This window comes from Corvus moneduloides, chromosome 28 (assembly GCF_009650955.1).
Source record: "Corvus moneduloides isolate bCorMon1 chromosome 28, bCorMon1.pri, whole genome shotgun sequence".
NCBI classification, from domain to species: Eukaryota; Metazoa; Chordata; class Aves; order Passeriformes; family Corvidae; genus Corvus; species Corvus moneduloides.
The window spans coordinates 5223072-5249320 of record NC_045503.1 but is presented as its reverse complement, the minus strand read 5'-3'; the positions used below and the strand labels follow the sequence as shown (position 1 = coordinate 5249320).

At 52.1% G+C, this 26249-nt stretch overlaps 1 protein-coding gene across 19 annotated transcripts in view; it reads left to right on the top strand.

The window, feature by feature from the left end:
• Positions 1 to 20935, top strand: part of PTPRS (protein tyrosine phosphatase receptor type S) — a 149204-nt gene extending 128269 nt beyond the window's left edge. For 12 of the 19 annotated variants that reach the window (XM_032092824.1, XM_032092822.1, XM_032092821.1 and 9 more), the window contains 14 exons: positions 118 to 230; positions 2555 to 2602; positions 6100 to 6197; positions 8454 to 8577; positions 11225 to 11400; positions 11952 to 12071; positions 12192 to 12346; positions 14079 to 14364; positions 14781 to 14959; positions 15651 to 15777; positions 15858 to 15983; positions 17180 to 17334; positions 18041 to 18176; positions 18698 to 20935. In XM_032092824.1, the coding sequence (XP_031948715.1) occupies positions 118 to 230; positions 2555 to 2602; positions 6100 to 6197; positions 8454 to 8577; positions 11225 to 11400; positions 11952 to 12071; positions 12192 to 12346; positions 14079 to 14364; positions 14781 to 14959; positions 15651 to 15777; positions 15858 to 15983; positions 17180 to 17334; positions 18041 to 18176; positions 18698 to 18766 (1912 nt within the window). In that variant the 3' untranslated portion in view covers positions 18767 to 20935. The remainder of the gene's footprint in view (positions 1 to 117; positions 231 to 2554; positions 2603 to 6099; positions 6198 to 8453; positions 8578 to 11224; positions 11401 to 11951; positions 12072 to 12191; positions 12347 to 14078; positions 14365 to 14780; positions 14960 to 15650; positions 15778 to 15857; positions 15984 to 17179; positions 17335 to 18040; positions 18177 to 18697) is intronic. The other 7 variants (XM_032092830.1, XM_032092820.1, XM_032092819.1 and 4 more) reach the window with 1 other exon arrangement.
• Positions 20936 to 26249: the final 5314 nt, after the last annotated feature.

Genomic DNA, 26249 nt, shown 5'->3' with positions numbered 1-26249 from the left:
AGCTTTGCTCGTGCCTGAACATGAGTGGCTGAGAAAGTAGCTGAGACCACAAGGCCCAGAAGCTAAGCTGCTTTTTCTTTCTGGTCTTTTTTGTTTCTTTTTGGGTTTGTTGTGAAGCAAACGGAAGGATTCAGAGCCACGGACCAAGTGCCTCCTGAACAACGCTGAAATCGCCCCCCACCACCCCAAGGACCCTGTGGAAATGAGGCGAATCAACTTCCAGACTCCAGGTAACCGGCTGCTGACCAGCCTCTCCCGCTGGGAAGGCAGGAGTGGAGCACCTGGCCCTTCCCTGAGCCCTTCCTGCCTGCCCAGAGGCTGCTGAGGCACTGCCTGGAGACCCAGTGCTGCCCTTGGGCACAGCCAAGGAACCCCAGCCCTGTCTGTGCTGAGTGGGAATGCTGAAAGAAACCTTTGCTGGGATCCTCGGGGACCTTGCACATGCTGTGCCCAGTGCTGGCAAGTCAGGGAGAAGGGTTTTCCTGGATTTCCAGATGAATTGGTGCATTCTGGGCTGAGCTGCAAGCGCCATGGCTGTGCCAGACACGCCAGAGCACCAGTGCTGCCCCAGCTGGGAGCTCCCAGATGGGGAGATGGAGCATGGCGGGCTGCCCAGCACCCACTGCTCCATCCACACCTGGAACTGGTGCTTTCTGGTGCCAGACCACTCCTGCTGGGAGCCAGGCCTGGCCTGTGGGCCGTGCAGGGAGGAAGGAGCTGGTTGCTTGGTGCAGATGAGGCAGCGTCTCCTCGCTTGGTGCAGATGCTGTCATGGAGTCCCAGACTGGTTTGAGTTGGGAGCACCTTAAAGCTCATCCAGTCCCACCCCCTGCCGTGGGCAGGGCACCATCCACTCTCCCAGGTTTCTCCAAGCTTTGTCCAGCCTGGCCCTGGGCACTGCGGGGGCTGGGCCAGCCTGTCCCTGCAGCGCTGAGCTCCGGGCAGAGGCTCCGTGCACGCTCCCTCCTGCACACACGTGTGCCCATGTCCATGCATGTCCCACTGCCTGCATGGCACCTCTGCAGCCACCACTGACACGCCCGGCACGTCCTCACACAGACGGACACGTGGCCATGCTGACCCAGTGTCTGTCCATGCCTCTGCCTCCAAGTTCTTGGTGCTTGAGGATTTGGAAGGGAATTTATTGTGCTTTTTGGGGGCTGGCTGTTGTTTTCAGTTTGTTTGTATTTTTTTTGCTGTTTTGTGCTCGTTAGTTATGTTTCTGTAGCTCCTGTTTCCCCTTCCCATCCCAGTCCTGTCCTTAGCATTGTCGAGTTTCCTTAGGGTGACGCTGGCAATAGGGACCCAGAGGGCAGGGATTTGTAGGGAAGCACGAGGCAGCGCTGAGCTGAGGGGCTCTTATCAAAATGAGTTCGGAACCAGCCGTGGGGATCAGCCCAAGCTTAGGAACGATGCTCAGCTGAGGGATGGCAGCGGGTTCGCTCCGTCCTGCAGGGGCAGCAGTTCAGCACAGGTAGGTCCCTAAATCACCTCTTACTGCTGCTCTTGCAGGAGGGTCTGAGGGTGTTTGAGATCTTTTGAGTGCTCCCAGCTGCAGCTCAGCAGCAGCTTGCCCTTGTCTGGGTGCTTCCTTTGGGAGCGTTCCTGTGAGTGCTCCAGGTGGAGAGAGGTGGCAGACCCAAGAGGAGGAGCTGCACTCCCTCAGATGAAAAAGCTGTGCTGAGATAAAAATAAAAGACTTGGGTCTTCCAGCTTGGTCTTGGTGCCAAGAAGCAGCTGGAAGTGCTGGTTCATGTGTTTCCCTGAGTGGGAATTTCTGTGTCCCACAGGACAGCAGAGTCAGCTGAGGGTGCTTCCATCAGGTAACAGGATTGATGGATGAGGGAGTCAGTCTTCTGTTGACCCCACTGCTTTGGTCATGCTATACGTCTGAATTCTGGCTCTGAGAGGCTTGTAAAAGGTAGCTGAGACATCAAAACCTGCATTAAGGCTCTGCAGATTCCAAAAGACACTGGCTGTGTCTGGTCTGGCTTTAGGAAGATGCTGCCCTTTCCTTTCCAAGTTTATCTGGCCAGAGCTGACCTACCTAGTGTTACTCTGCTCTGTAATTTGTGAAGCACTAAAAGGTTTTAAAGGATTTGGGGGAGTTGATCACCTGCCTCCCAGAGAATTTTGGAAATATTGGGTGAAAATGGAAATGGATGGAAAAATGAGCTTGGAGTGTGTTGGCAGTGATGGAGAAGCTGTGGTGCAGTTTGCAGGGGAAGACTCCACAGGTGCCCTCTGAGCTAAAGGCATTTAAATTCACTATATTGTGGTTCAGAAGGGGCCTGTAGGCTCTTCTGCAGACAGGTGACCCCAGGTAGAATCCCCATCGTGTCTCCAGCAGTGAAACAGAGGAGGGACATGGGAATGGGAATGTGCAGCTCAGAGAGGGGAAAGCATAGCACATCTTAGCTATCCTATCCTAATCAGCACAAAAATACCTTTCTTTTCCTCTTTAGATTTATGTTGGTTTTTGGTTTTTTTTATTAGCATGAAATTTTTACAAAAGTGTATCTTTTATTTATTTATTTTTTACTGTTTTCTGCAGATTCTGGTCTGAGCAGCCCTCTCAGTGACCCTGAGTTTGACTTGGAAAGTTAGTTCCTGTGTGTTTTTGTTCCTGTTGGTTTCATTTTTCCCCCCATTATTATTTTCCTCTTCTGTCACTTTCCTTTCCAATTCTTGTTCCGTTCCTGTTACTATTTTTTGATTTTCTGCCGAACTCTCCGTATTCCTGCGGTGTTTGCCCATCTCATCCCTTTTCTGTGCCATCTGTTTGTCTGAACTGCACTTCCAGTTTTACAGTATCCCGTTAGAGGCCTTCGGAGGACACAGGGGCAGGTCAGAGCCCGGGGAGCACCTGGGCCCCGTCCATCCCTCGGTGCCTCCCGCTGTCCCAGGAGGATCCAGGGCTGCCTTTACCCCCTTGTGGAAGATGTTCCATCGCTGGTGTTGGCTCAGTGTCCTCGGTGTCCCCTGTACTCGTGCACTGGTGTCACTGGGGGTTGTGTTTTGGTGTTTGCAACGCAGGGAAAGAGAAACGGGAGCTGCAGCTGCTGATCCCCCCTCTGAAAGAGCCACACGGGCGCCTTTTCATTCGGAGGGGAAAGGGCCATTCCCCATCTGTGGCAGGTGCCCATTCCTTGGCACTGAGCTGTTCCAGGAGCACAAAGACCAGAGGCCACCCCAGGGGCCTGTGCCCCCGGGTTTCACAGGAGTGCCTCCAGCCACAGTGGTTTTGCAGGATAAATGGGCTCTGGCCCATGGAGCAGATGTTAGGGTGACGTTTCTGGCGAGTTGGCTGGTGCACAGAGAATCAAGTCTTTTGTGATAAGATTAGAGAGATTCAAGTGATTGAAATGTTAGATGAGACTGGCTCAAAAAGATTTCATCCCATTAGGAGCCAAGATCCCAGCCTTGCTGGATGGTTTGGGCTTGGATTTTTTTTAATACTGGGCAGGGAAGTATGTGAGGTTTCAGCTGACAAATATGAAGAGTCACAGATGCTGCTTGTGCTCAGAGATGCGAGGGCTGGGATATTTCCCTGAATAGTTCAACCCAAATATTGATCTCTTTGGTATGGAATATGTCACAATTGTCCCAGTCCACTGCCACCTCCCCTCAACCCCCTCATTGTAACAGAGGGGTTGTGGGTATTTTCCTGGCTGAACTCAGCCCTTCATACCCCAAAATGGGTTCTTGAATTAAATCAGGGAAGAGCAGCTGCTCAGCTGAGCAGCTCAATGCCGCTCCTGCCTCGTTTCATAGCAAACTCCTGGATCCTATTGGAAACCCCATGCATTTGGCATTTTGACCAGGGAAGTGTTTATTGCTGCAGAGGTTCTTTTATTCCAAAGAGCCCTAGAAATTGATCCCACAAGGAGTTTCTGTCCTTAACAGCAGCAGAACAAGGCGAGTTCCATGTGCTCCCGACCAGGTTCTGTGCAGGGAGGGTTGGAGGGGAAGCAGGATGACCCCCAGCCAAGGGCAGAGCTGCTGGTTGCACTCTAGATCTTTTCTGGAGCTTTTATGCAGCAAATGTGTGAAACTCCTTCAAGGGGAATGTGACTCCTCATTCCAGAGTGTCACTGTGGGCCTTTCCCACTGGCTCAGAGATTGTCGCACATGTTGCTCCATGACTTCTGAGCCAAGGAGAACCTGGGGGTTTTCTTGCTTGTTATTACTGGGGTTTTGGATTGTTTATTTTCTCCTTTTAACCTGCAAGTCCATCGAGTGTTGGTGGCGTTAAGCTGGTTTGGTCTGATCTGGAGCATCTCAGCCCAGCTGGCCTCCCCATCCCACACTGAGAGGACCAGCTCCTCCCAACAGCCCCAGTCTGCATCTGGTGCTGGGGTGGACGGCAGCCACCCTCCATCTAGGAGGAGAAATAATCCTTCTCCAGGTGTGATGGGACAGGACAACAAGAGATTAAATCAGAGTTTCTCCTCCGTGAGCCAAGAGAGGCTTCCTGCCTTGATCCCAGCAGACTGGAGTGGAGCCAGCACAGCCTCCAGGATAGTTCAGGGTTATTTTTGTGAGCTTTTTTGGTGTATTTTCTCTCTTCTTCTATTTTCAGCCGTATTTCCTTGTGCTGAAAATAGATGTGTGGTGAGCTTAGGAGAAACCTGTCCAGGTATGGCAGACTCGTCCCGTGCCCAGACCTGGGGGAAGCAGCACCTCTCCCAAATCACTGTAAAACTGAGGATGTCATGCTTGCTTTGCCATCTCTGTGCTGAGTTTTCAGAGTATCTGACCATGCTGCTGCCACGCCACTGCTTTGTCACCCACCAACACCCACGGGGCTCGAAATTCTCCCTGGCTTCCATCTCTTCTCCACTCCTGTCCTTCTCATCGGGGGCACTGCCCAGGGCTTCTCGGAATGCTGCTCTCCAGGCCTCTGGAGAGGCTGGCAGACAGCATGGGAAGCCTTTGAAAAAACATAATCCGATGCAGATGAGCAAAGCACGGAGCGCTTTTCTGCCTGGGTTGGTAGTGTAGCCACGGAGGGACTGTAGGAAGGGAAGGGTCCCTGCTCTTCCCAGAGCTCCAGCTGCCCCTTTCAGAGCAGGATGTGCAAATCCCAGGCTGAGAACTGAGTCAGCCATGGCTGCTCACCCTGGTGGTGGCTGAGATGTGCCCCAGTTGGACCAGTCTGAGCCGGTGGGACCTCCCAGTATGGCTCCAATGAGCTCCCTGGCAGCTCTGGCTTCCTCAGCACCAGCACACCAAAGTGCTGGTGGGGATTGCAGGGGCAGCAGCTGAACCAGCTCAGGGGCATCAGACCCTGCAGCAAATTGTTCCAATCCCCCTGCCTGTCCTTCCCAAAAGGTGACACCATTCCCAGCAGAGCCTGGATGGGGCTGGTGCAGCCCAACCCACGGTGGGAGGGAGGGAGGGAGGGCTGTGCTGTAGAAGGAACCAGCCATGAGTGGGAAGAGGAGCCAGCCGGGTGTTTCCAGGCCTGGCTGCACTCTGGGAATGGTGCAGGTCAGAGCTCAGTGTCCATGAGCAGACCTTCAGAACCGATGTTGTGCAAAGGACAGCCCAGAGAATCCTTGAGGTCGGAAAAGACCTTAAAGATCATCAAGTCCAGTTCCTGAAAAGCCTCCCCTGCTTCCCCACATCTGCATATTCCCATCCCCTGCCCACATCACCATGGTTGGCTGGATCCTGCCCTTGCCTCCCTTTCTGTTGGAGCTGGTTCCTGATCCCGGCGGGTGCTGTGCCATTTGCTGCGTAGGTTCCTCTGGCAGCGTTTGCTCATTCCAAGTCCACTTTGGAATCGCTAACACGCATCTGCTCTTCGGATTTTCCTTTTTGTTTTGCTCTGATTTCCACATTGAAAATGGGGCCATCACGGGAACACTCTCATTTTACTGTTATTTTTTTTAATTTCCTTGATTTTTATTTTTTACTCCCAAGGACACAATTTCGAGCCCTGAATTCTTCTCTTCTAACCTCCCTACTTTCATTGCAGATCTTACATTGTAATTTATTTTCTTTTCTTGTTCCTTCTTTCTTATAAAATGCGCAACGGTTGTGAATTTTAGTTATTATTAAATGAGATTCTTTTCCTGCTGTCTTGTCTTTTAGGTATGCTCAGCCACCCGCCCATCCCCGTTTCCGAGCTGGCTGAACACACAGAGCATCTCAAAGCTAATGATAACCTGAAATTATCCCAAGAGTATGAGGTATGAGCAAGAGTGAGTGCTGTGCATGGGTTTGCAGAGCCAGGAATTAGGGAATTCAGACAGGCCTTCATCCAAATAAACAGCTTTGTTTTAAAGATCTGGTTAGCTGAAATTTAAAAGCTATTTATGTATTGGAAATTTAAGTACTTGCTGAGCACTTTGCTGGGTTCAATTCCAGCTCATAAGAACACAGAGGTTGGTCCATGAGCTGCTCCTGTCTGGTCAGCAGAGGCTGAGCTCCCTCAGAGAAGGGGGATGCAGTCCTGGAAGGTGACTGCTGGATGGGATGGGATGGGAGCTGTCCTTGGGGTACCTGTGTCTTGCTGCAGGACAGGGAGGGGACCAAAACAAGGACTGTGACACCCAGTTTATACAGCTGAGGTTGAGTGAGATGAGCAGGGAGTCCTCCACAACTGATGCCATCAGCAGCCACGGAGCTAAAGATTTGTACTTCCTCGTACATGTCATGTCTGAGGGGTTTGTGCACGTTTTCCCTGCCCCGGTAATGTTTGATTACCCAATCCCAGACTGGGCTGGAGCCCATCCAGTGCCACCCCTGCCATGGCAGGGACACCTCCCACTGTGCCAGGCTGCTCCCAGCCCCAATGTCCAGCCTGGCCTTGGGCACTGCCAGGGATCCAGGGGCAGCCCCAGCTGCTCTGGGCACCCTGTGCCAGGGCCTGCCCTCCCTCCCAGGGAGACATTTCTTCCTAATATCCAATCTAAAACCTCTTCCAGTTTAAAGCCCCTTATCCTATCACTCCATGCCCTTGTAAAAAGCCTCTCTCCACTCTTGGTTTTGTTGTCGAAAGACATCAAATGCCCTGGTATTTTTAGCCTAATAACGAGTCTAGACTGCCTCGGTCTGTTTGCAGGCAGGGAGCGAGTGGATGTTTTCCAAACAAAGGGATGCTTTCTCCCTGTCCCGACTCCCGGATATCACCGGGAGCGGCTCCGCGCTGGCGGCTCCGCACCCGGAGCGGGGGTCACGTCTTGGAGAAGGCGCATTTTGCTCTGCCGGGGTCCCTCCTCCCACGCTGGGGCAGGGGGGCAGCAGCAGCCCGTTCATGTGCTCCATCCAGATTCCAGAGGCTGATTTGCATAATGCCATATCCCGAGTGCCCTGGCTCCGTGCCAGCCCAACCTCCTCCAGTGGGAGAGCCAGAGCTGAACAAACATCGCTAATGAAGTGAAGGCGAGGCATGATTAGAGGGATGGAGAGCAAACAGACACATTACAATAGTATAAATACCCATTAGTTAGGAATTCTCTGCAGCCAGCGTGCAGGAGCACAGTTTTATCAGCTGGTTTTGCACCACGCTGTGCCCGCGGAGCTCCAGGGTGGGCACAGGCAGGGAGGGCAGCGGGGCCGGGCAAGGGCCAGCTCAGAGGGGTGGATCTGGGATCTGGGACCCTGTCCCCAAAGCGTGGTGGGGAGAGGGAGAGCAAGCAGCAGGAAACAGCTCGGCACATTCCTGCCAAGCCTCCAATTGAGGCGAACCCCAAGGGCTCTGCAAAATGATGAAAGAATTAAGCCCTTGTTTTATTTAATTCTCTGGCAGAGGATTTAGAGGTAAACGTAATTAACCTAATTTCCATATCTGGGACAGCTGGACTTTAGAGAGGAAAAAAACCCGACCACCAAACCTGGCATAAATCACTAGGACAGGCAGCGGGGCTTTTTCTGTCCAGTGCATTTCATTGTTTATTCCTTCATCCCTTCTGGGAAAAATCCATGTTGATTGAGTGTCCTAAGGCCGGGGTCCTTACCCCTGTTTTGTGCTAGGGGATGCACTCCTGGCCCTGCCAGGCTCCCGTGGGGCTTCGTCCCCATTTGCACTGGGAAACTTTTGGTGCTGAGTCCTTGTGGTCCCTAGCAAAGCTGTTCCTGCTCCACACAGAGCAGCCCAGTCCCTTCCTGCTGCCCATGAATAGCTTTTAATCATAGAGTCACAGAATGGTGACTTCTTTAGGGTCAGAAGGGACCCTAAAGCCCATCTCATGCCACCCCCTGCCATGGGCAGGGACACCTTCCACTGTCCCGGGTTGCTCTGAGCCCCATCCAGCCTGGCCTTGGGCACTTCAGGGATGGGGCAGCACACACGGTCATAAACCAGCAAAGCTGGGTTCTTGCGGGATGCACACGGCGATCGCTGCGCTCCTCAGCGAGACCTGCAGAGCCACGTGGAACAAGTGCTCAGAACTGGATTTGCTGCTTTTCTCCTCACTGACTCTCCCGTTTCCTGACCCCTGCAGTCCATCGACCCCGGGCAGCAGTTCACCTGGGAGCACTCCAACCTGGAAGTGAACAAGCCCAAGAACCGCTACGCGAACGTGATCGCCTACGACCACTCCCGGGTCATCCTGCTGCCCATCGAAGGTACGGGGCATCCCCACTCCTCTGGGCAGTGCTGGGGTGGAGTTCCTGCAGGGAACACGTTGCACACGCTCTTCTCTCATCTCTATTTATATTCTTCTCTTAACGTCTCCCTGGGAGTTTGGCAAGCAGGAGATACCTCTGTAAACCAGGCATTTGTTAAATTCTGGTGACTGACATATTCCCCTGGAGCTGCAATCCCTCATTTGAAGGGCTGGTTTATCAAGAAACTGCCTTCCCTTTGCTTGGAGATGCCTGTTTGATACATCTCTGACTAACAGGAAGAATTCAGACCACGTAGGGCTTTAGAGGGAGCAGGAACAGGGCGGCCGGGAACGCAGAGCGGGGCTGCACAGGGAGGAATGGGAAGCGAGCACAGGGCTGGTTGTACCAATGTGAGAGGCAGCAGCCGCAGAGATGTGGCCGCTGAGTTGTACAGGCATAAAAATCACTTGATAGCAGCTCCTGCTGCAGCCCTGGCCCCTAAAAGGCTCAGGATAAGAAGGGGTTAGTGTGAGCCTGACGGGTCATAAATTGTTTCCTGAGCTGCTTATGTGAGCGATGGTGCAGTCAGAAAATTTACATTAAATTTCACAACTCGTGGCTCTTGACAGAGCTGCTCAAGTGCACGCCAGGATAAGAAGGGCTTGAGATGGAGTTGAACAGGGCACCTGCTTGGGTTGCTGCTGCCGAAATAATATTGGAGTTTCATGGGCTCAGGATGTGGCTGTGCCGGGTGGATAAAGCATTCAAGGCCAGTCTTGCGTTGCCAAGAGCTGATCATCAGAGCAGAGAGGATGTGGGATGTCCTGGTAACTGCCTGGTGAATGCAGAGGTTAATTCAGAAGCCTTTGAGACCAGGGAATTGCTAAAATAATCTCCATGTGCCACAGTAGCTCCGAGGGGCGCGGGGAATGGGGAGAGCTGAGGCAGCAGCAGAGAGTGGTGATTTGCCAAAAAACTGCACAAATCTGGATTGCTCTGGTCTGCTATTAGAGGGCTTTCAATGTTTCTCCTTGTGAAGCTGGCTGTGTTCTGCCTTGGTTTAATTCCGAGATTAATATTGTATGAGCCAAGGAAAGCAGAGACTTTAAAAAGTTGCTTTGTCATTCAAGGGAAAGGAGAAGAGCACAAGTGTGGGAGTGAAGGACACTTGGGCTGGTCTTGGATCTGGGGCTGGATGCAGGCAGCAGTCCCAGCTCTACCCAGGGCTCCATGAGGGACCAACAGTGCAAGGATGATGGGCCAAGGTTGAATTTTCAAGCATCTGAGAGGTTCTGACACGTCTTGGCTGTTGTGCCCCTTTCTACTGGGCTCTATTTTATGCTCAGGGCTGGAGGATGAAAGGAGCTGGAGAAATTAGTTTTGTTGCTTTCTCTTTGTTTTAAATCTGGATTTGTCAAGGCTGCAGATTGTCACTGGCTGCTTGGTCAGGAAGAAGTAGTGGCTTTAATTCTGTGACTTCTCTGAAGCTGGGCCTGTCACACAGCAAAACATTGCAGGAGCTCATGGCCACCATTTCAGATGACAGAGTGGGCCCCAGGGGGCTGGAGAGGAGATTAATTCTGGAAGCTCAGCCTTGATCACGCTCCTGTCGTTACAGCCACATTCTCTGCCTCCTGAAATTTCAGACTGGGAAGGAGCAGCGGTAGGGAACCCTCCAGAAATTTAATCAAAAGCCATTTCTTCAGAAGCTGAAGTTCCTGAGTGCCCTTGAGGACGGGCAGGCGGCTCTGGGCTCGCCCCTCACCAGCAGCAGCAGCCCCAGTTGCTGCAGCCCAGTTCCCCACTGCTGCTGCTCCCCACCCTCGGCTCCCTGGGAGACAGGAGGACTCTGCACCGAGTTAATCGTGGGTTTGCAGATCCTGCCAGCCTTGCCAGGCGCTCGGCTGTACTCGGGAACAGCCAAACCACCCCGGAGTGCGGCTGCTCCGTGCCAGGCGCCGGCTCTCTGGAGCTGAACCTGGGCAGCACCGCGTGCCAGGGGCCATTTTAACTCCAGAGCAGCTTTCTCGTGCCATGTCCCAATCAACCTCTTCACTCTGGCAGTGCCTCCTGCTCATCCCAAACCCTCAAGCAGGGACCCAGGCAAGCAGCTGGAACTCAATAGCCTGTAACTCATGCAAGTTTAAAAAAAAAACCCACTCTTAAAATGACAGGAGGCAATTTACAGTGAGTCAAAGCCTGTGATTTCAAAGCCTTCATTGGCTCAATCAAGCTTGGTTTTATTCTTTACTCTGTCCAGCTGTAGCTCAATGCCTGGGATTCGACTATGGGCCACACAGTCATTTGCTGCCTGGGCTTGGGGTGGGCTGGGACAAGGACTCAGGTCTGTCCTACTGGACACTGGTGCAGCAGGTGCCCTGGGCCAGGGCTTTGCTCCTGTTTAACACGAGTGCAAACACCATGGTTTCAAGGCTTGATATTCGGTCTCTTGAATATCTTTTGCAAGGAGTTACTGTCTCCCTGCAATGCAGGAGCTTGAGCTGGGAAAACCTTGCCAAGTGTCTGTGTGATTCTGACCCACCAAGCCACAAAGGCTCTGGTCTTTCTGCCGGGGACTTCTAACAGCATCCCTGAAAAAATCTCCTCATGCTTCCAGCTGTGTGAAGTCCTGTGCAATTCTCTGATTTTTGCTGATTTGACACAGGAATTGTGGGCAGTGATTACATCAACGCCAACTACATCGATGGGTACCGGAAGCAGAATGCCTACATTGCCACCCAGGGGCCTCTGCCAGAGACCTTTGGGGACTTCTGGAGGATGGTGTGGGAGCAGCGCTCAGCCACTATTGTTATGATGACTAAGCTGGAGGAGAAATCACGGGTAAGATGCGTGAGAGAGATGACTGGTTAGTCATAATCCAGGGGGATTGGAGGGGAGGGTTGGGGAAACAGCAAATCCCTTTGATGTGCAGCCAGTGGGGGATTTCTGCCTGCTCTGACAGCACCCTGAAAGTTCAGTGATTCATTGCTTTTAAAAAAACAAGCCATTCACCCTGGAAAGCTGCAGCCTCCTTGGCAACTCCAGGAGAAGAGGCTGCTGGATCCCACTGCATGTCTGTCTTGGAGTTAATCATGTGGCAAGTTTCATACTCAGTTCTCTTGTTTAACAAGCCCCAGTACATTCCCTCTAATCTTCAGGATCATTCCAGTCTGTTGTCTTTGGGATTGATGTGTCATCAAAGCCTGTGCTTAGTCAGTAGGAGCTTTGTCTGATGGGTCTGTCCCTGTCCTGGTGCTCTGCAAAGACACTTCTTGCACCTCTCCTTGCCTTTGCCACCTGCCCAGCTTCACTGGTAGCAAGGCAGTTTGGGAATGAGCTTCCCACCACTGAAGGGTTTGTCCCAGCACTGAGCCATCCCTCCTGTCTTGCAGATAAAGTGTGACCAGTACTGGCCAGGCCGAGGCACGGACACCTACGGAATGATCCAAGTGACGCTGCTGGACACCATTGAACTGGCCACGTTCTGCGTGCGAACGTTCTCCCTTCACAAGGTGAGCTGGCTTCTGCTCCCGTTTTCCCTGGAGATGGGCTGTGGCACACCCTGCACACACAGCACAGGCAGCTTTGGGGTGCTGGTGTCCCCCTGACCCTGGCACTCCCTTGTCCTGCAGAACGGCTCCAGTGAGAAGCGCGAGGTGCGGCAGTTCCAGTTCACAGCGTGGCCTGACCACGGCGTGCCCGAGTACCCCACCCCGTTCCTGGCCTTCCTGAGACGGGTGAAAACCTGCAACCCCCCGGATGCTGGTCCCATCGTGGTGCACTGCAGGTACAGCTTCCCTTCCCCTGGCATGGGGACACCTGCAAGGGAGGCGGAAGTTCAGGAGGGTGTGGATTTACCTGGGAGACAGGGATGGCTCTTAGGTGGATTCCCAGGCAGCATCTGAGAAGGAAACTTGAGGATTCCATTGACCACAGCATTTTCTGAGATGATGAGGGGTGTAATTTGTACCAAATCACTCAGATCAAGGGTTCCAGACCAGGCTGGACAGGGCTTGGAGCAACCTGGTCTAGTGGAAGGTGTCCCTGCCCATGGCAGGGGGTGGGGCTGGATGAGCCTTAGGGTCCCTTTGGAACCAAACCATTCTGGGATTTGATGATCTTGTTAAGCAATGGGAAGTGCCTGGTGCTGTACCAGTGTCTGGTTCTGTGTGGTGGAATTGTCTCTGGTCACAGTGAGAAAGCAGGAGGATCAGGTGCGACCTTGGAGAGTGTTTGGGGTGTTTGGGAGGCAGAGCTGCCTCAGCTGCCCAAGGCAGAGCTGACAGTGACTGACAGAGGGTTTCTGAGTGCTGCAGCCTTTCTGATAATGCCAAGCTGAAGCCAGGTAACATTCCCTAATTTAATTCACAACCCAGTGAGGAATCTTTGAAGTCTCAGTGCAGATAAATCCCTGTGTTCCTCAGGAGGGTGTGGAGGAGCTTGTGGGTTCCTGGGCACTGGGGGAAGATCTGAGTTGTACAGGCTGCTGGGGAAGCTAATCCTGCCTCTGCTGGAGGATGCCATTTTAACAGTCTTTGTGAGCAGGCAACTTATCACTATCCTTGCACATGGCAATTATTGTGCACCTCAGAAAATGAATAAAGAGCTGTCAGCTCACAACCAGCTCCCAGATCAGCTGCTAAATTCTTGCCAGAGCTCCAGTCACCTGCTTGGTTCAGGTGTTAGGGAGTCTAATTAACAGAGATCAAGGGGGCTCAATGAAAAAAGGGACAGCACTGGAATGGTGAAAGGAAACCCTTTATTAGCAGTGGCACAAGAGAGCACAGAGCCCCGCTGAGGCGTAAATGCCATTACACACAGGTCTGATGTCACCTCGCTGCACAAAAACATTGAGGGAGAGAGGTGACGCACGTTACTCGTTACAACATCAGTGGCTTTTCAGCTGCTGAGATCGGAGAGATTAAACAGGCTTTTTCAGCCTTCAGATCGTGCCAGCCCTTTGCTGGAGCCTCGGGCTGCCACAGCTGTGCCCGGCCTGGGGTGTCACAGCGGAGGGGACAGGGGACAGAGCAGTGTGGAGGGGACAGGGGACAGAGCGGTGTGGAGGGGACAGGGGACAGGGGACAGAGCGGTGTGGAGGGGACAGGGGACACAGCGGTGTGGAGGGGACAGAGGACAGAGCGGTGTGGAGGGGACAGGGGACAGAGCGGTGTGGAGGGGACAGGGGACACAGCGGTGTGGAGGGGACAGGGGACAGGGGACAGAGCGGTGTGGAGGGGACCGAGGACAGAGCGGTGTGGAGGGGACAGGGGACACAGCGGTGTGGAGGGGACAGGGGACAGGGGACAGAGCGGTGTGGAGGGGACAGGGGACACAGCGGTGTGGAGGGGACAGAGGACAGAGCGGTGTGGAGGGGACAGGGGACACAGCGGTGTGGAGGGGACAGGGGACACAGCGGTGTGGAGGGGACAGGGGACACAGTGGTGTGGAGGGGCGATTGGCACTGCCCAGTGAAGGCCAAGCCAATCCTTCACCTCCCTCTCCCCTTGTCCTGCCAGCGCGGGCGTGGGACGCACCGGCTGCTTCATCGTGATCGACGCCATGCTGGAGAGGATCAAGCACGAGAAGACCGTGGACATCTACGGGCACGTCACCCTCATGAGGTCCCAGCGCAACTACATGGTGCAGACAGAGGACCAGTACAGCTTCATCCACGATGCCTTGCTCGAGGCCGTGGCCTGCGGCAACACCGAGGTCCCGGCTCGGAACCTCTACAGCTACATCCAGAAACTGGCACAGATCGAGGCCAGGGAGCACGTGACGGGCATGGAGCTGGAGTTCAAGGTGAGTGTGGGTGCTGGGATGGGGCGGCAGGGCCTGGGCAAGGCTCGGTGGTCACACGGAGCCTTCATCAGGCAAGTGGGACCTTGCTGCCTCCATGTGGGAGGTAATTACTTCACTGAGTCACGCAGTTCCCAGGGGAGACCTGCCGGGCACCACAGGCAGCTTCCCTGTTCACTCCAGATCGAGACTGAATTTGCTCCCTCTTAAATTGGAGGGGTTTTTAACTTTTTGAGTAGTAGTAGTAGTATTTTCTGGAAGTTTTGCTTAGGGAAAGGCCTCAGTCTCTGTGCCCCACCCCAAAAGCAAACCCCAGCAGGGCACACGGAGGGGTAGAACAGGGAGGGCAGGTAAAGGGGGCTGGCACAGGGTCAGGAGAACACTCCAGCTGAGGGAATGGTTTGTCCCTCTGCCCGCAGCGCCTCGCCAACTCCAAGGCCCACACCTCGCGCTTCATCAGCGCCAACCTGCCCTGCAACAAGTTCAAGAACCGCCTGGTGAACATCATGCCCTACGAGACCACCCGGGTGTGCCTGCAGCCCATCCGCGGCGTCGAGGGCTCCGACTACATCAACGCCAGCTTCATCGACGGCTACAGGTACGGCCGGGGCACCCGAGCTCTGTGCCCCTGGGGCTGGGCCGGGCCCCGCACGGGGAGTCTGGGCTGGCCCATCACCTGCACACAGGTGCCAGAGGTAAATCCCCCTGCAGACCCAAATCCAGCCTGCTGACATTTTCCCTGTGGTCTTAAATTACTGATCCCCTAAAGCAGCGCAGCCCTTCTCCAGCTGCAGGTCCTGAACACAGAGCATCAGTGAGGGGTGGATTTTGCTGTTGGGAAGTTTCCAAATGTGGATTGGCCTTTTTATTACCTTTGTGATTTGGGGGCATTGCAGTCCCCAGAGCTTCCCCCCAGAAACTCCAGCCCTGGGAGCTGCAACCCTCCATGGGTGGGTTTGGAGGGAGCAAAGCAATTCCGTGTGCAGGTTTTCCTCCTGTCCAGGCGCACCAGCAGTGCTGGCCCCAGCTGTGGCACTGGGATTTGGGCAGCCTGGTGGTTGGATTTTCCCCTTGGAAGTGATATTTAAGGAAAGCTTCACCATCGGCTCTTTTTTTTTTTTTGACCACTGGCACGAAAGACACCCCTACCCCTTTAGACCTTGTGCTGTTCTAGTCCTTCCCCAGCATTTCCATTTGCTCTCCCACTCTCCAGCCTTTCCATGCATTTCCCAAAGCTTCTGCCCACGCAGTGCTCCCGCCTGACCCCTCCTTGCTTTGGGCTCCCCCAGGCAGCAGAAGGCCTACATTGCCACGCAGGGGCCGCTGGCAGAGACCACCGAGGATTTCTGGAGGATGCTCTGGGAGAACAACTCCACCATCGTCGTGATGCTGACGAAGCTTCGCGAGATGGGGCGGGTGAGTGGGGGCAGAGGAGGGGCTGGGAGGGGACTCCTGCAGGACAAGGACTCACAGGGACCTGTCTCTGCCCTGGGCAGGAAAAGTGCCATCAGTACTGGCCCGCGGAGCGCTCGGCACGGTACCAGTACTTCGTCGTGGACCCCATGGCTGAGTACAACATGCCCCAGTACATCCTGCGGGAGTTCAAGGTCACGGATGCCAGGGTAGGTGCTGCCGTGGGCTGGGATAGGGTGGTTCAAACTGGCAGAAAACAGGGTTTGGTGGGCTGGGCTGAGGTGTCCACACTTTCTCTGGGATTTTCAGTGGAGGAGAGCTCATAAAATATCCTGGTTGGAGGGGACCCACAAGGATCCTCGAGTCCAGCTCCTGCACAGAACAAGGTGGGGGTCGGGCTCTGCTCCCAGGACAAGAGGAAACAGCCTCAAGCTGTGCCAGGGGAGGTTCAGGTTGGACATCAGGAGGAATTTCTTCATAGAAAGTGTGGTCAGGCAGTGGAAGGGGCTGCCCAAGGAGGTTTGGAGTCTGCATGCCTGAGAGCTCAGTTGTGATCAGGAACAGAACACACACACACAGATTGTACTGGAATATTTGTTCTTATAAATTGAAAGCTGTTTCAAACCTCTTTCACCACCGGGAGTTGCTTTGTTAGAGATGTGCCTGGCTTTGGGGATTAGTTGCAGCTTATTTGAGGTGAAAGCAGAACGTATTTCCCAAAAAAAGTTGATAAAAACCTTGCAAAGGTTTCTCTGCACCCTACAGAAAATGAGCACTTCTGTGGTTGGAAGAGGAGCCACTGCCAGTCATGTTCAAAGGGACAAATTCACTCCAATAATCTTCAATTCAATGTCAGGTTTCTCATCCAAAGGAGCATTTCAATACCTTCTCAAATTTCTGAGGCAAACATAACCCTCCCTCTCACAGCTCAGTCTCCTGCTTTTGAGGTTGCCTAAGTATTCCAGAACCTGATAATTCAATTTGCAAGGTTGAGGAGGAGGATGCCTCATCAGTCCTCATAGAACAAGATTTATCTTCCTGTCAGCTGTAATTCTGACACTGTGGCAAGTCTTTGTGAAGATTGATAGAGAGGCCAACACCTCACCTTGAACGTTCCTTTGCTGAAGACTCCATCTGTGCTGTCTGCAGTGGTCAGAGCTTTCAGCACCTGCCAGGACGTGGATCTGTGCTGACAGGCTGAGTCCAGGAACGTCAACTGCAACACAAGCAGCTCTGTCATGGTGGGGCTGGATAATAAATACGTGTGCACTTGACTACAGCACTGAGTTGCCTCAACTTTTCATGCCCTTTAACAAGCTAGCAACAAAAATAGGGGGTGTTTTTGCCTTCTTTGTTTTCTGTCACATATACAGGGTGTTTTACTATTCCTGTTTTGTCCCCCCAGGACGGTCAGTCACGAACTGTTCGTCAGTTCCAGTTCACTGACTGGCCAGAACAAGGTGTGCCAAAATCAGGAGAAGGTTTTATCGACTTCATTGGGCAGGTACACAAGACCAAGGAGCAGTTTGGCCAGGATGGCCCCATCTCTGTCCACTGCAGGTAGGCTCATGGACACACCTCATCCATCTGGGGATGTGGAATTAAAGGAAGGAATTAAAATCCAGATGTCTCCCCCCTTTCCCACTGCATCCTTGCAGGGAGATTTCTTGGGGGTGTCAGTGCCAAACACTTGATTCTGCCAGCCAAACTCATCTCCCTTCAGCCCTGGCCCTGCCCACAAGGCTTTTGACCCTTTATATTTGGAGGAGAGGTATGAAATGCTGATACTCTGAAGGAGATGAGAACCACAGTGTTATTTACAGCATATCTGTAAAATATCTATAATATTTGACCTGCAGAATTGGAAGTATTTTTTACCAGTCTCAGCCCAATTTATACCTCCAGCATTGCTGGGCTGTGTTTGCTGCTAGCAAGACTTGTTCCTCCTTACCCATGGGCAGGACAGGATGATCCATTCTTATTAAAATTATTTAATTTCAAAAGCCCAACATTACATATGAAGAAAAATTTTTCCACCACTACCCAAAGCTTTTAACTTTTTCAATTTGCCTTTCTCAAACGTTTTTTGGGTCACACTCTGGCACTTGGGTTATTTCTGGATATCTCTCCTGGAGGACTGACCCAGGCTCTGCACTTCCAACATGTTCACAGCGCCCAGCCCAACCCCACCCCAACCCCAGCATTTACAGGAACATTTGAACATTGTAGCCCACAACTCCCTGTTTATTTCCTCCCCTTCCTGCAGTGCTGGCGTGGGCAGGACTGGAGTGTTCATCACCCTGAGCATCGTCCTGGAGCGGATGCGCTACGAGGGGGTTGTAGATATTTTCCAGACAGTGAAGATGCTGCGAACACAACGACCTGCAATGGTGCAAACAGAGGTGAGGGGGACCCTGTCCTGTCCCAGGAATCACAGAATGGGCTGGGTTGGGTTGGGTTGGGAGGGGCCCTAAGACCCTCTCTTTTCACTCCCTTCACTATCCCAGGTTGCTCCAAGCCCTGTCCAGCCTGGCCTTTCTGAGCATTACCAAACCCTCAGCTGGGGTCACTCAGCAAGCCCAGGCTGCACTGCTGATTTCACCTAAGAAATACAAAATTAATTTTAAAATATTTAAAGTGCCTATTGTTAGAAAGTCCCTTAGAGATTTCATCCCAGTCTGGAGCCTCGATTCTTATCCAAGAACAAGAATCTGGCTGTGGGGCTGACAGGAGAGTGGGGGATGTTCAGTACCTGAGAGGCACAGACATAAAGGGAAAGGCTGGAACTTCCCTCTCCCAGGAGTTCTCATCTCTTTGAGAATCACAGAGGTTCCTGCTCAGCTTCATGCTGTCTGGAGAGCAGGACAGGGATCCTGAGGAGCCAATTCCCACCTCTGAGGCTGCTTCTCTTTGCTGTTGGCAGGATGAATACCAGTTCTGTTACCAGGCAGCTCTGGAGTATCTGGGAAGTTTTGATCACTATGCAACATAAAAAGCCATCGTTGTGCAGACTCTACCAACCACTTCAGTCCTGGAAGGCCTCTTCTGACCCAGGAGGAGCGCTTGAACTTACAAAACTGACTCAGAAGAAGTACCTTTTCATCTGGACAATGCATCGGGAGCAGGGGGGAGGATTGGAAGGAACACCCCTTCGGGAACTCCATGTTGTAACCTGGCGCTCGCAGCGGCAGCTCGGGAGGGCTGCTCGGAACTGCTCTGGAACCTCAGGTGGTGTTCGCTGGGGAGGACGGATGGACACGGGGAAACAGATCCAACAGCTACAACACACCTTGGGAAACGTTTCTGCTGGAGAAGGGAAGGAAAAAACGACTTTGGTTACATCATTAGAGTTCAGTTTATTTACTAATATAGTTGGCAGTCTTTAAAGGAAGTCACTTGCAGAATTGGAGGTGTTCTGTGAAAGAAAAGGAACTAAATCTAAATACTTAGGCAAACTTAGGGTCAGGAGTTCTTCTAGCTGGAGTCTTAATAACCTCAGTATCAGCATTGGGATGATTCTGGGCTTGCAGGCACCTTGCAAACAGCATTCATGGGATGCCCCTGCCACGCCAGAGGTTTTATAGGTCACATTTTGAATACTTGGAACATTCCTCATTTCTTCTAATTCCAAAATTTATTTTTTAGGATATTTAAAAGGATAGAGAAAGAGCGAGAGTTACAACCCCCAGAGCTGGCTGTGGGGGGTGGCCCCCTCCCCTTGCTTGGGCTGGGGTCTCTGACTGCTGGGTCTGGGCCCGTTTCCAGCCCATCTGGCTTTCCTTGGAGCAGGGTGGGACACCCCGGGAAGAAAGGCAGCCTCTTCCCCAGGCTCTTTGCACATTCACACCCCAGTGCTGCTGTGAGCAGCTGCGTCCCCCGTTCCTGCCCAGCAGAATGTCCCTGCCAGGAGCCCCAGAAGCACCTACAGAAATTTGTTTCCAATATCCAGCTGGTTCCTGGTGCCAGCCCCTCGCCTCTGAACTCAGCAGCTCTCGGGAGCTCCTCTCAGGACTGTCCCAGCACCACAGCACTCCTTGCACAGCTCCCACGTCCCACTGTCCCCAACATGCCCCAGCTGTAAAAGAACTGGGAAAGATCCAGGAAGGTGCATCCAATGGCAAATACTGTGAGTGGCTTTCTTTAAAGTATTGATGTAACTGTAACAAGTGACATTACCTTTTTTTTAAATAGTGTATTTTTTCCTTTTTTTTTTTAAAAAGACAAAGAATATCAGTCAATGAATTTAAAAGAAAAATTTGCTTATTTGTTCATATTATGTTCAAAGACAGTCTATTTTTTCACTGTAGAAATGTTACGTGTAATGGCTGTGATATATAAAAATGCAGTGCAAATTGCTACTTCTACATATTGCTTTTCTACCATTTAAAAGGTTTAACTTGCTCATGTAAAAACAAAATGTCCTTTCTGGATTTTTTTTTTTTTTTGGGGTTCTTTTGTTTTAAATCACAGACCTATCCCACATCCCTGGGAGGGTGGGGGGGCAGCAGGGGAAGGGGTGGTGGCAGTGCCAATTCCCTCCCCTTCAGCTGTGGCCATACAGGGCCAGGGCTGAAATGGGAGATGCATCAACACCAGAGGCTTTTGCTGACTGGAGACAGAGATGTGATTTCGGAGCCTTGACACCCATCAGGTGTTTTAACATCCCAGGTGTGTTGCAGGTACCAGCCTAGCCTTTCTCTGTGCTGGTTGTGGCTCCAGTGCCCAGGAGTTTTCCTGCAGCCATGCACAGAGCACAGGATATCTGAGAAAAGCCACCCTGCCCCAAACTCTGCTCACCTCTGCCCTTTCCACTTTTTTTATTTTTCTAGAAGGGGTAATCATGGCCATCAAGTGCTGCCCAGAACCCCCCACACAACCCATTTCCTGTCTTTAACTGAAAAAAAGAAAAAGAAAAAAAAAAGAACCGACTGAAAGGCTTCTTCGAGATTTTACTTATTTGTGTGAAAGTTGCCCAAATTTCTAAGTATGTTGCAGCAAAATCTTACTGGACAAGGTGGGGGGAGGGGGGAGGTTTTTTTCTTTGTATGAGAGCAAAGTGCTGTTGCTTTCACACTGTTATTTCAAACTGAAACAGTAAGTGGTTTTCATACCACGGTGTATGTAGATATATTGACTTTGTATTAAAGGAAGATTGTCTGAACGTGCTGCAGCCCTGTGTGTGTGGGAGGGGCAGGGCTGAGGCAGCTGCTCTGGGCAGAGACTCCCAAATCCCTCCTGCCGGTGCCCAGGGCCAGGGAACAGTTGCTCTCCCTCTGCTCTCCCTCTGCTCCTGCTAAAAATAGGCACCTGTACAAGCCAAACATGTGGCTGCAAAGAAACAGCTCGTTTGGGGAGCTTTGGGCCCAAAAGTGCAGCGCCACAGGCACGAGGGTGTTGCTGGTTCGGCGATGGATGAGTGGGGGGAGCTCAGCCTGCACCGGGATCCACCAGAAAGGTTCTGCCCACCTGGGGGTTTTACCCCTTGGGGGTGGTGCTGCTGCCCTGTCCGTGTGTCCCTGGTGGGGCACAGGGCTCAGATCCCTGTCCCTGCTCCGGATGGAGCCCAGAGGGAGGAGAATGCAGAGCCACAGGCCAGGGACTGGATGGGCTTTAAGGTTCTTCCAACCAAACCATTCTGGGGTCCTATGAGCTGCTGAAAACCCCTTGTCCCACTGATCCAGACCTAAGCCAAGCCAAAGGCTTTCCCAACCCTGGCTCTTGCTCACAGGTAGGCCCAGCCCAGCCTGAGCTTCCACCTCACCCACCTTAGGCCAGACAGGAGCACGGCTGGGAAAGGCTTGCGAGGACACGGGGGTTTGGAGAATGACAGAAGTGGTGGTCTGGGATCCTTCCCTCCCTTCCACAGCTCCCCCTCTCCCTATGGGAGACTGACACCACCAGCAGCAGTTTGACTCCAGCTTAAAGAAAAGAACAAAAAATTAATTAGCAAGTTCACAGAGAACCATGATCAGCATCAGGTGCTCTGAGATCCCAGGGAATGACATCACCTCTAAAATGTTGTTGCTCCATGTGAGAGATGGAGTGGGGAGGGAGCCAACCACACATCAAACAGCAACAACCCTGATGGCACAGGAAAAAAGAGAAAGGAATAAACCCCAGAAATCTCATGGTTTATAACCACAGCTCATGTACGTGTGTCCCTCCAGGCAGTCTGGGAATAGTAACAAGTTTTGACTTCATAATCTGGACTCAAAGGAAATTTGTAGCACAAGTGGCTCCACAGCTCAGCCACAAGACACAGGCACCTCCCCAGCCTCACATCAGTGAGGGGATTTTTGATGCTCACTTTATGTTATCATTGAAGAATAGAAAGGAAAAGCTGATTCTTCCTCTGTTTCTCAGCCTTCCCCTCCCTGCCTCTCTCCCTGCCTACCTGCTCCCCTGCACTCCCAGCACTGCTATTCCTGTCTCTCCATGACGATAATCATTCCCATCACTGCTCTCCAGGCTCTTATTTTGGTTCCATCCTTTTCTGAGCTGGCATGACCATCCCTCGGGTTGAAATGCAAACCCCTCACAGAACTGAAATAAACCCCACATGGAGCACAGGAAGGTGAGTGGCAAAGAGAATTGGAACAGCAGCTGGGAACTAAGTAAAGCTTTCCAAAAATCCCAACCAACTCTGCAGGAGGCCAGTTAGGGAAGCAAATACGGGATGAAATCTTTTCATTGAATCATGGAAAATCTTGAACTGGAAGGGACCCACCAGGATCATCCAGCCCAGCTCCTGGCCCTGCACAGACACCCCAACAACCCCACCCTGGGCATCTCTGGCAGCGCTGTCCAAACGCTCCTGGAGCTCTGGCAGCCTCGGGGCCAGGACCATTCCCTGGGGAGCCTGGGCAGTGCCCAAGAGTGAGGCTCACAGGGAGCACTCCCAGGAGAAGCTGCTGGAATTACATCCCAATTATAGTTTTTGAATGCAACAGCCTGACATGGGGATTAATAAATGATAAAGCAAATGATAAAAAAAATAACAAATGATTCCTGACTCTGGGATGTGCATGGTATGCTCCGACTGCACCCTGGTGCCCCTCCCAGCTGCAGAGGGCAAATGAAACAGGAATCCTTGCTCCAAGCTCAGTCTCTCCAGGTTTGCTGTCCCAGACAGCACCAGCCTGAAACCTGGCACGGGGCTGAGTTTCATTTTAATTAAACTCTAAGTGATGGCCCATTGATGCCCATTTGCAGCTGGGGGGGGAGGCTCTTGTTCCTTATTGATCCCAGGATTTTTTCCCTCTCTCTGTCTCTCTCTTCTCTTTCTCTCACACGAGCTCCAAATGACAGCTTTGACAGCGACTTTATTAGAGATGTGAGCAGGGGTGGAAGGAGTAAATCATTGCAGGTAATATTTTTACAACCAGAGGGCTGTCACAAGGGCTCCAGATCTACGCAGATCCAGCTCCCGGCAGAGGAGCGGGGTTAAGTCATGGACAGTGGTTTTACAAGGGATCTCAGAGCCCTCTTTTATTAAAGCTGAGAAGGACACTGAGAGCAGAGCCAAACCTGTGTCTCCAGCACGGGTTTTCCTTATGGAGTGTCCAGGGCATGGCTCAGTGCTTGCTCCGAGCAGAGTCCCACAGCCATGGGTCCAGCCCATGGCAGGATTCAGAGGTGCCCCAGCCCTGGCCGGTGCTGTTCCCATCTCCAGGGGCCCCAGGACGAGCACCTGTGTCACCCTCACAGCCCTGTCCACATCTGGCACTATTCCTATGCAAATCCTGAAGGGATTCTCTGCACAGTTTGATCAAAGTCTCTTTAAGCTCTGGCTCTGCCTGAGGCTCATCCAGACCCCCAAGGCCACCCCGGTGCTGCCCCGTAAAGCTCAGAGCATCAAAGCCCTTCCCAGGGGCTTGGAGGGAGCAGGCTCGTCCCAGTTCCCATTTACACCACACTGGGCAAAACCAGTTTGTGCCTCAGTTGGAATTTGCAGCAGCCTGGATGCCAAATCCCTGAGGGATTGATTTGCAAGAGGCTCTAGGCCCTTGCACAGCCCTAAACCAAGAGCCCCCCAGTCCCCTGAGCAGAACAAAGGCTTTAAAGTAGCTGGAACTGTAATTTACATTCCAGAGGAAAAGGAAAAGCTTTTCTTGGTTTACAGAATTACCCAAGTGGCAAAGCAGTTCCCAGGCCAGGAGAAATTCCTCACGTTGCAATATGCTTTAATTATACCAAGAGCAGCAGTAACAGACCGAGAAATCAATTCCTCCTCCTAAATAAGATGGTTGCAAATTCCAAGTCATCAAGTGAACAGATGTAGAACTGAAATGGAAAAAGTAAATACCCTCGGAGGTGCTGAGAAAATTGTCTTACTATTGCTACAAGTTCATCCACTGGGAAAGGGATACAGGGATCCTGCTCCCAGATTTCCCAAGGAAACCACAAGTTCAATCACTTCCACTGCAGTGTCACCACAGGCACTTTAGATGCCACAGTGATAGAGGAAGTGACAATTCTTGGCTGTGAGGGTGAGCAGGCCCTGGCACAGGGTGCCCAGAGCAGCTGGGGCTGCCCCTGGATCCCTGGAAATGCCCAAGGCCAGGCTGGACAGAACTTGGAGTACGCAGGGATAGTGGAAAGTGTCCCTGTCCCTGAAGGGGTGGGATGACCTGGGAATGTGGCTGAAGCCTGAGCAGCAGCGTTACCTTGCTATGGGATAACCACACACAACCATTTCATGCATTCACCCCAGTCCAGCTTTAATCTCCCTGTTTTTCCATTGTCTACTCATCCATCCATCCATCCATCCATCCATCCATCCATGCATCCCTCCATCTGCAGAGCAGGAGCACCAGATCCCTTTGCAATCTGCACAGGGATCAAAGCCCGAAGTCCCAACCTCGCTGTGCCTTTATCTCCTGAAACACCAAAGGCCCAACTCCTTCCAGCCATCAGAGGGAGGAATTCCTGATTAAGGAGTTTGGGCTGCGTCCATCTGTGTCCGTGCCCGGCCGTGCGCACACGGGGCACACGCAGACGTGCAGATGGCAGTCCCGGATTAACGGGTTACACAAGGGCTTTATCCCGAGCTTACTGAGGATAATAAACCCCTCAGAACAAAACTGTGTCCAAATGATTAAAAAAAAGTCTCTTCTCTTTAAATATATAACGTTCTGCCTGAGCCGTGTAAGGTGTTGTTCAGGAAATTGCTGAACATCGCTGGTTCAGGTTCCACTTCCACCAGGCCCTTCTCCCATCTCTGGGCTGGGAGAGCCAAGCACTTCCCAGTAGAACAACCAGCAGGGTGGGGATGGCACATTGGTACTGCTGTGAGCAAAGAACAACCCACAACCAATCAATAGATGTATTTTTATGGTTTTTTAGGGCAACAAACACCCTGCCTAAGGCTCAGACTGGATGGGGCTCCAAGTATCCTGGCCTAGTGGAAGGTGTCCCTGCCCATTGCAGGGGGTTGGAATAAGATGAGCTTTAAGGTTCTTTCCCACCCAAACCATTCTGGAGTTCTGTGAGGTGTCTGCCCGTGTGCTGAGTCCCAGTCCAGAATGCATCCCCCTTCTCTCCTCCAGAGCCCAGCAGGAAGGAGCTGCTGAGCATTTGCCTCGGGGGTGAGGTGCAAACCCTTCCCCCTGGGGTGACAGCCGAGGCAGCTGAGTCACACAGCCAGAAATGCAATGAAAACCACCAAAAAAAAGTGCAAATGACTAAAATAAACCCACGTGGGCCCTGCAGATTTTGCCCACGGGATATTTTTAGAGGCTGGGGAGGAAATGCTGGAGGTACCTTCAGGGAGTCTCCAGTAGCAGGGGAGTGGAGAGACAAGGGAATAACATCAAACAGAGCAAGCTTGGAGGGCCATTGCTGAGAACCCAGTAGTGCATGAAATTGCAGATCCACCACATGGAATCCCAGACTGGCTTGGGCTGGAAGAGACCTTAAAGTTCCTCCACTTCCACCCTTGCAGCTCACAGGGCTTGCTCCATCTGCACAGAGGATGAGAGGCAGAAACAAACCCTCCACAGGTCCAATTCACAGGACACGTTGGTGTCAGAGGGGAAAACTTTCCACAGGTGACATCTGGAAACACAAATGTGACCTTTTTAAGCAGGAAGAAATGTTTTCAAAATTTCTTAGCCTCAAATGTCTCACTCCCCCTCTCCCACCTCCCTCTCCTCAGAGATCTTGGAGGGGTTATATTTTAGGGTATCCCTTTTTAGCTACAAAGAATTTTTTTAGGTTGAAACGTAAAGATAAATCAAACCAAATTACTATTCCCTCAGGAAAAGCAGATTCAAATTGCTGCACAATTTTTTATCTAAATAATGTTTAAATTTTAAAAAGGGGGGAGAAAAAACTAATTACATCTTTGTGTGGGAGATCATAAATCACATAATTACAATGGGAACCTCTGCATCTTTCCAACAGACCAAAAGCAGACTACACAAGTTCTTATCTCATTATTGTTTAATTAAGAATTATATTTGAGCATCTTCTTT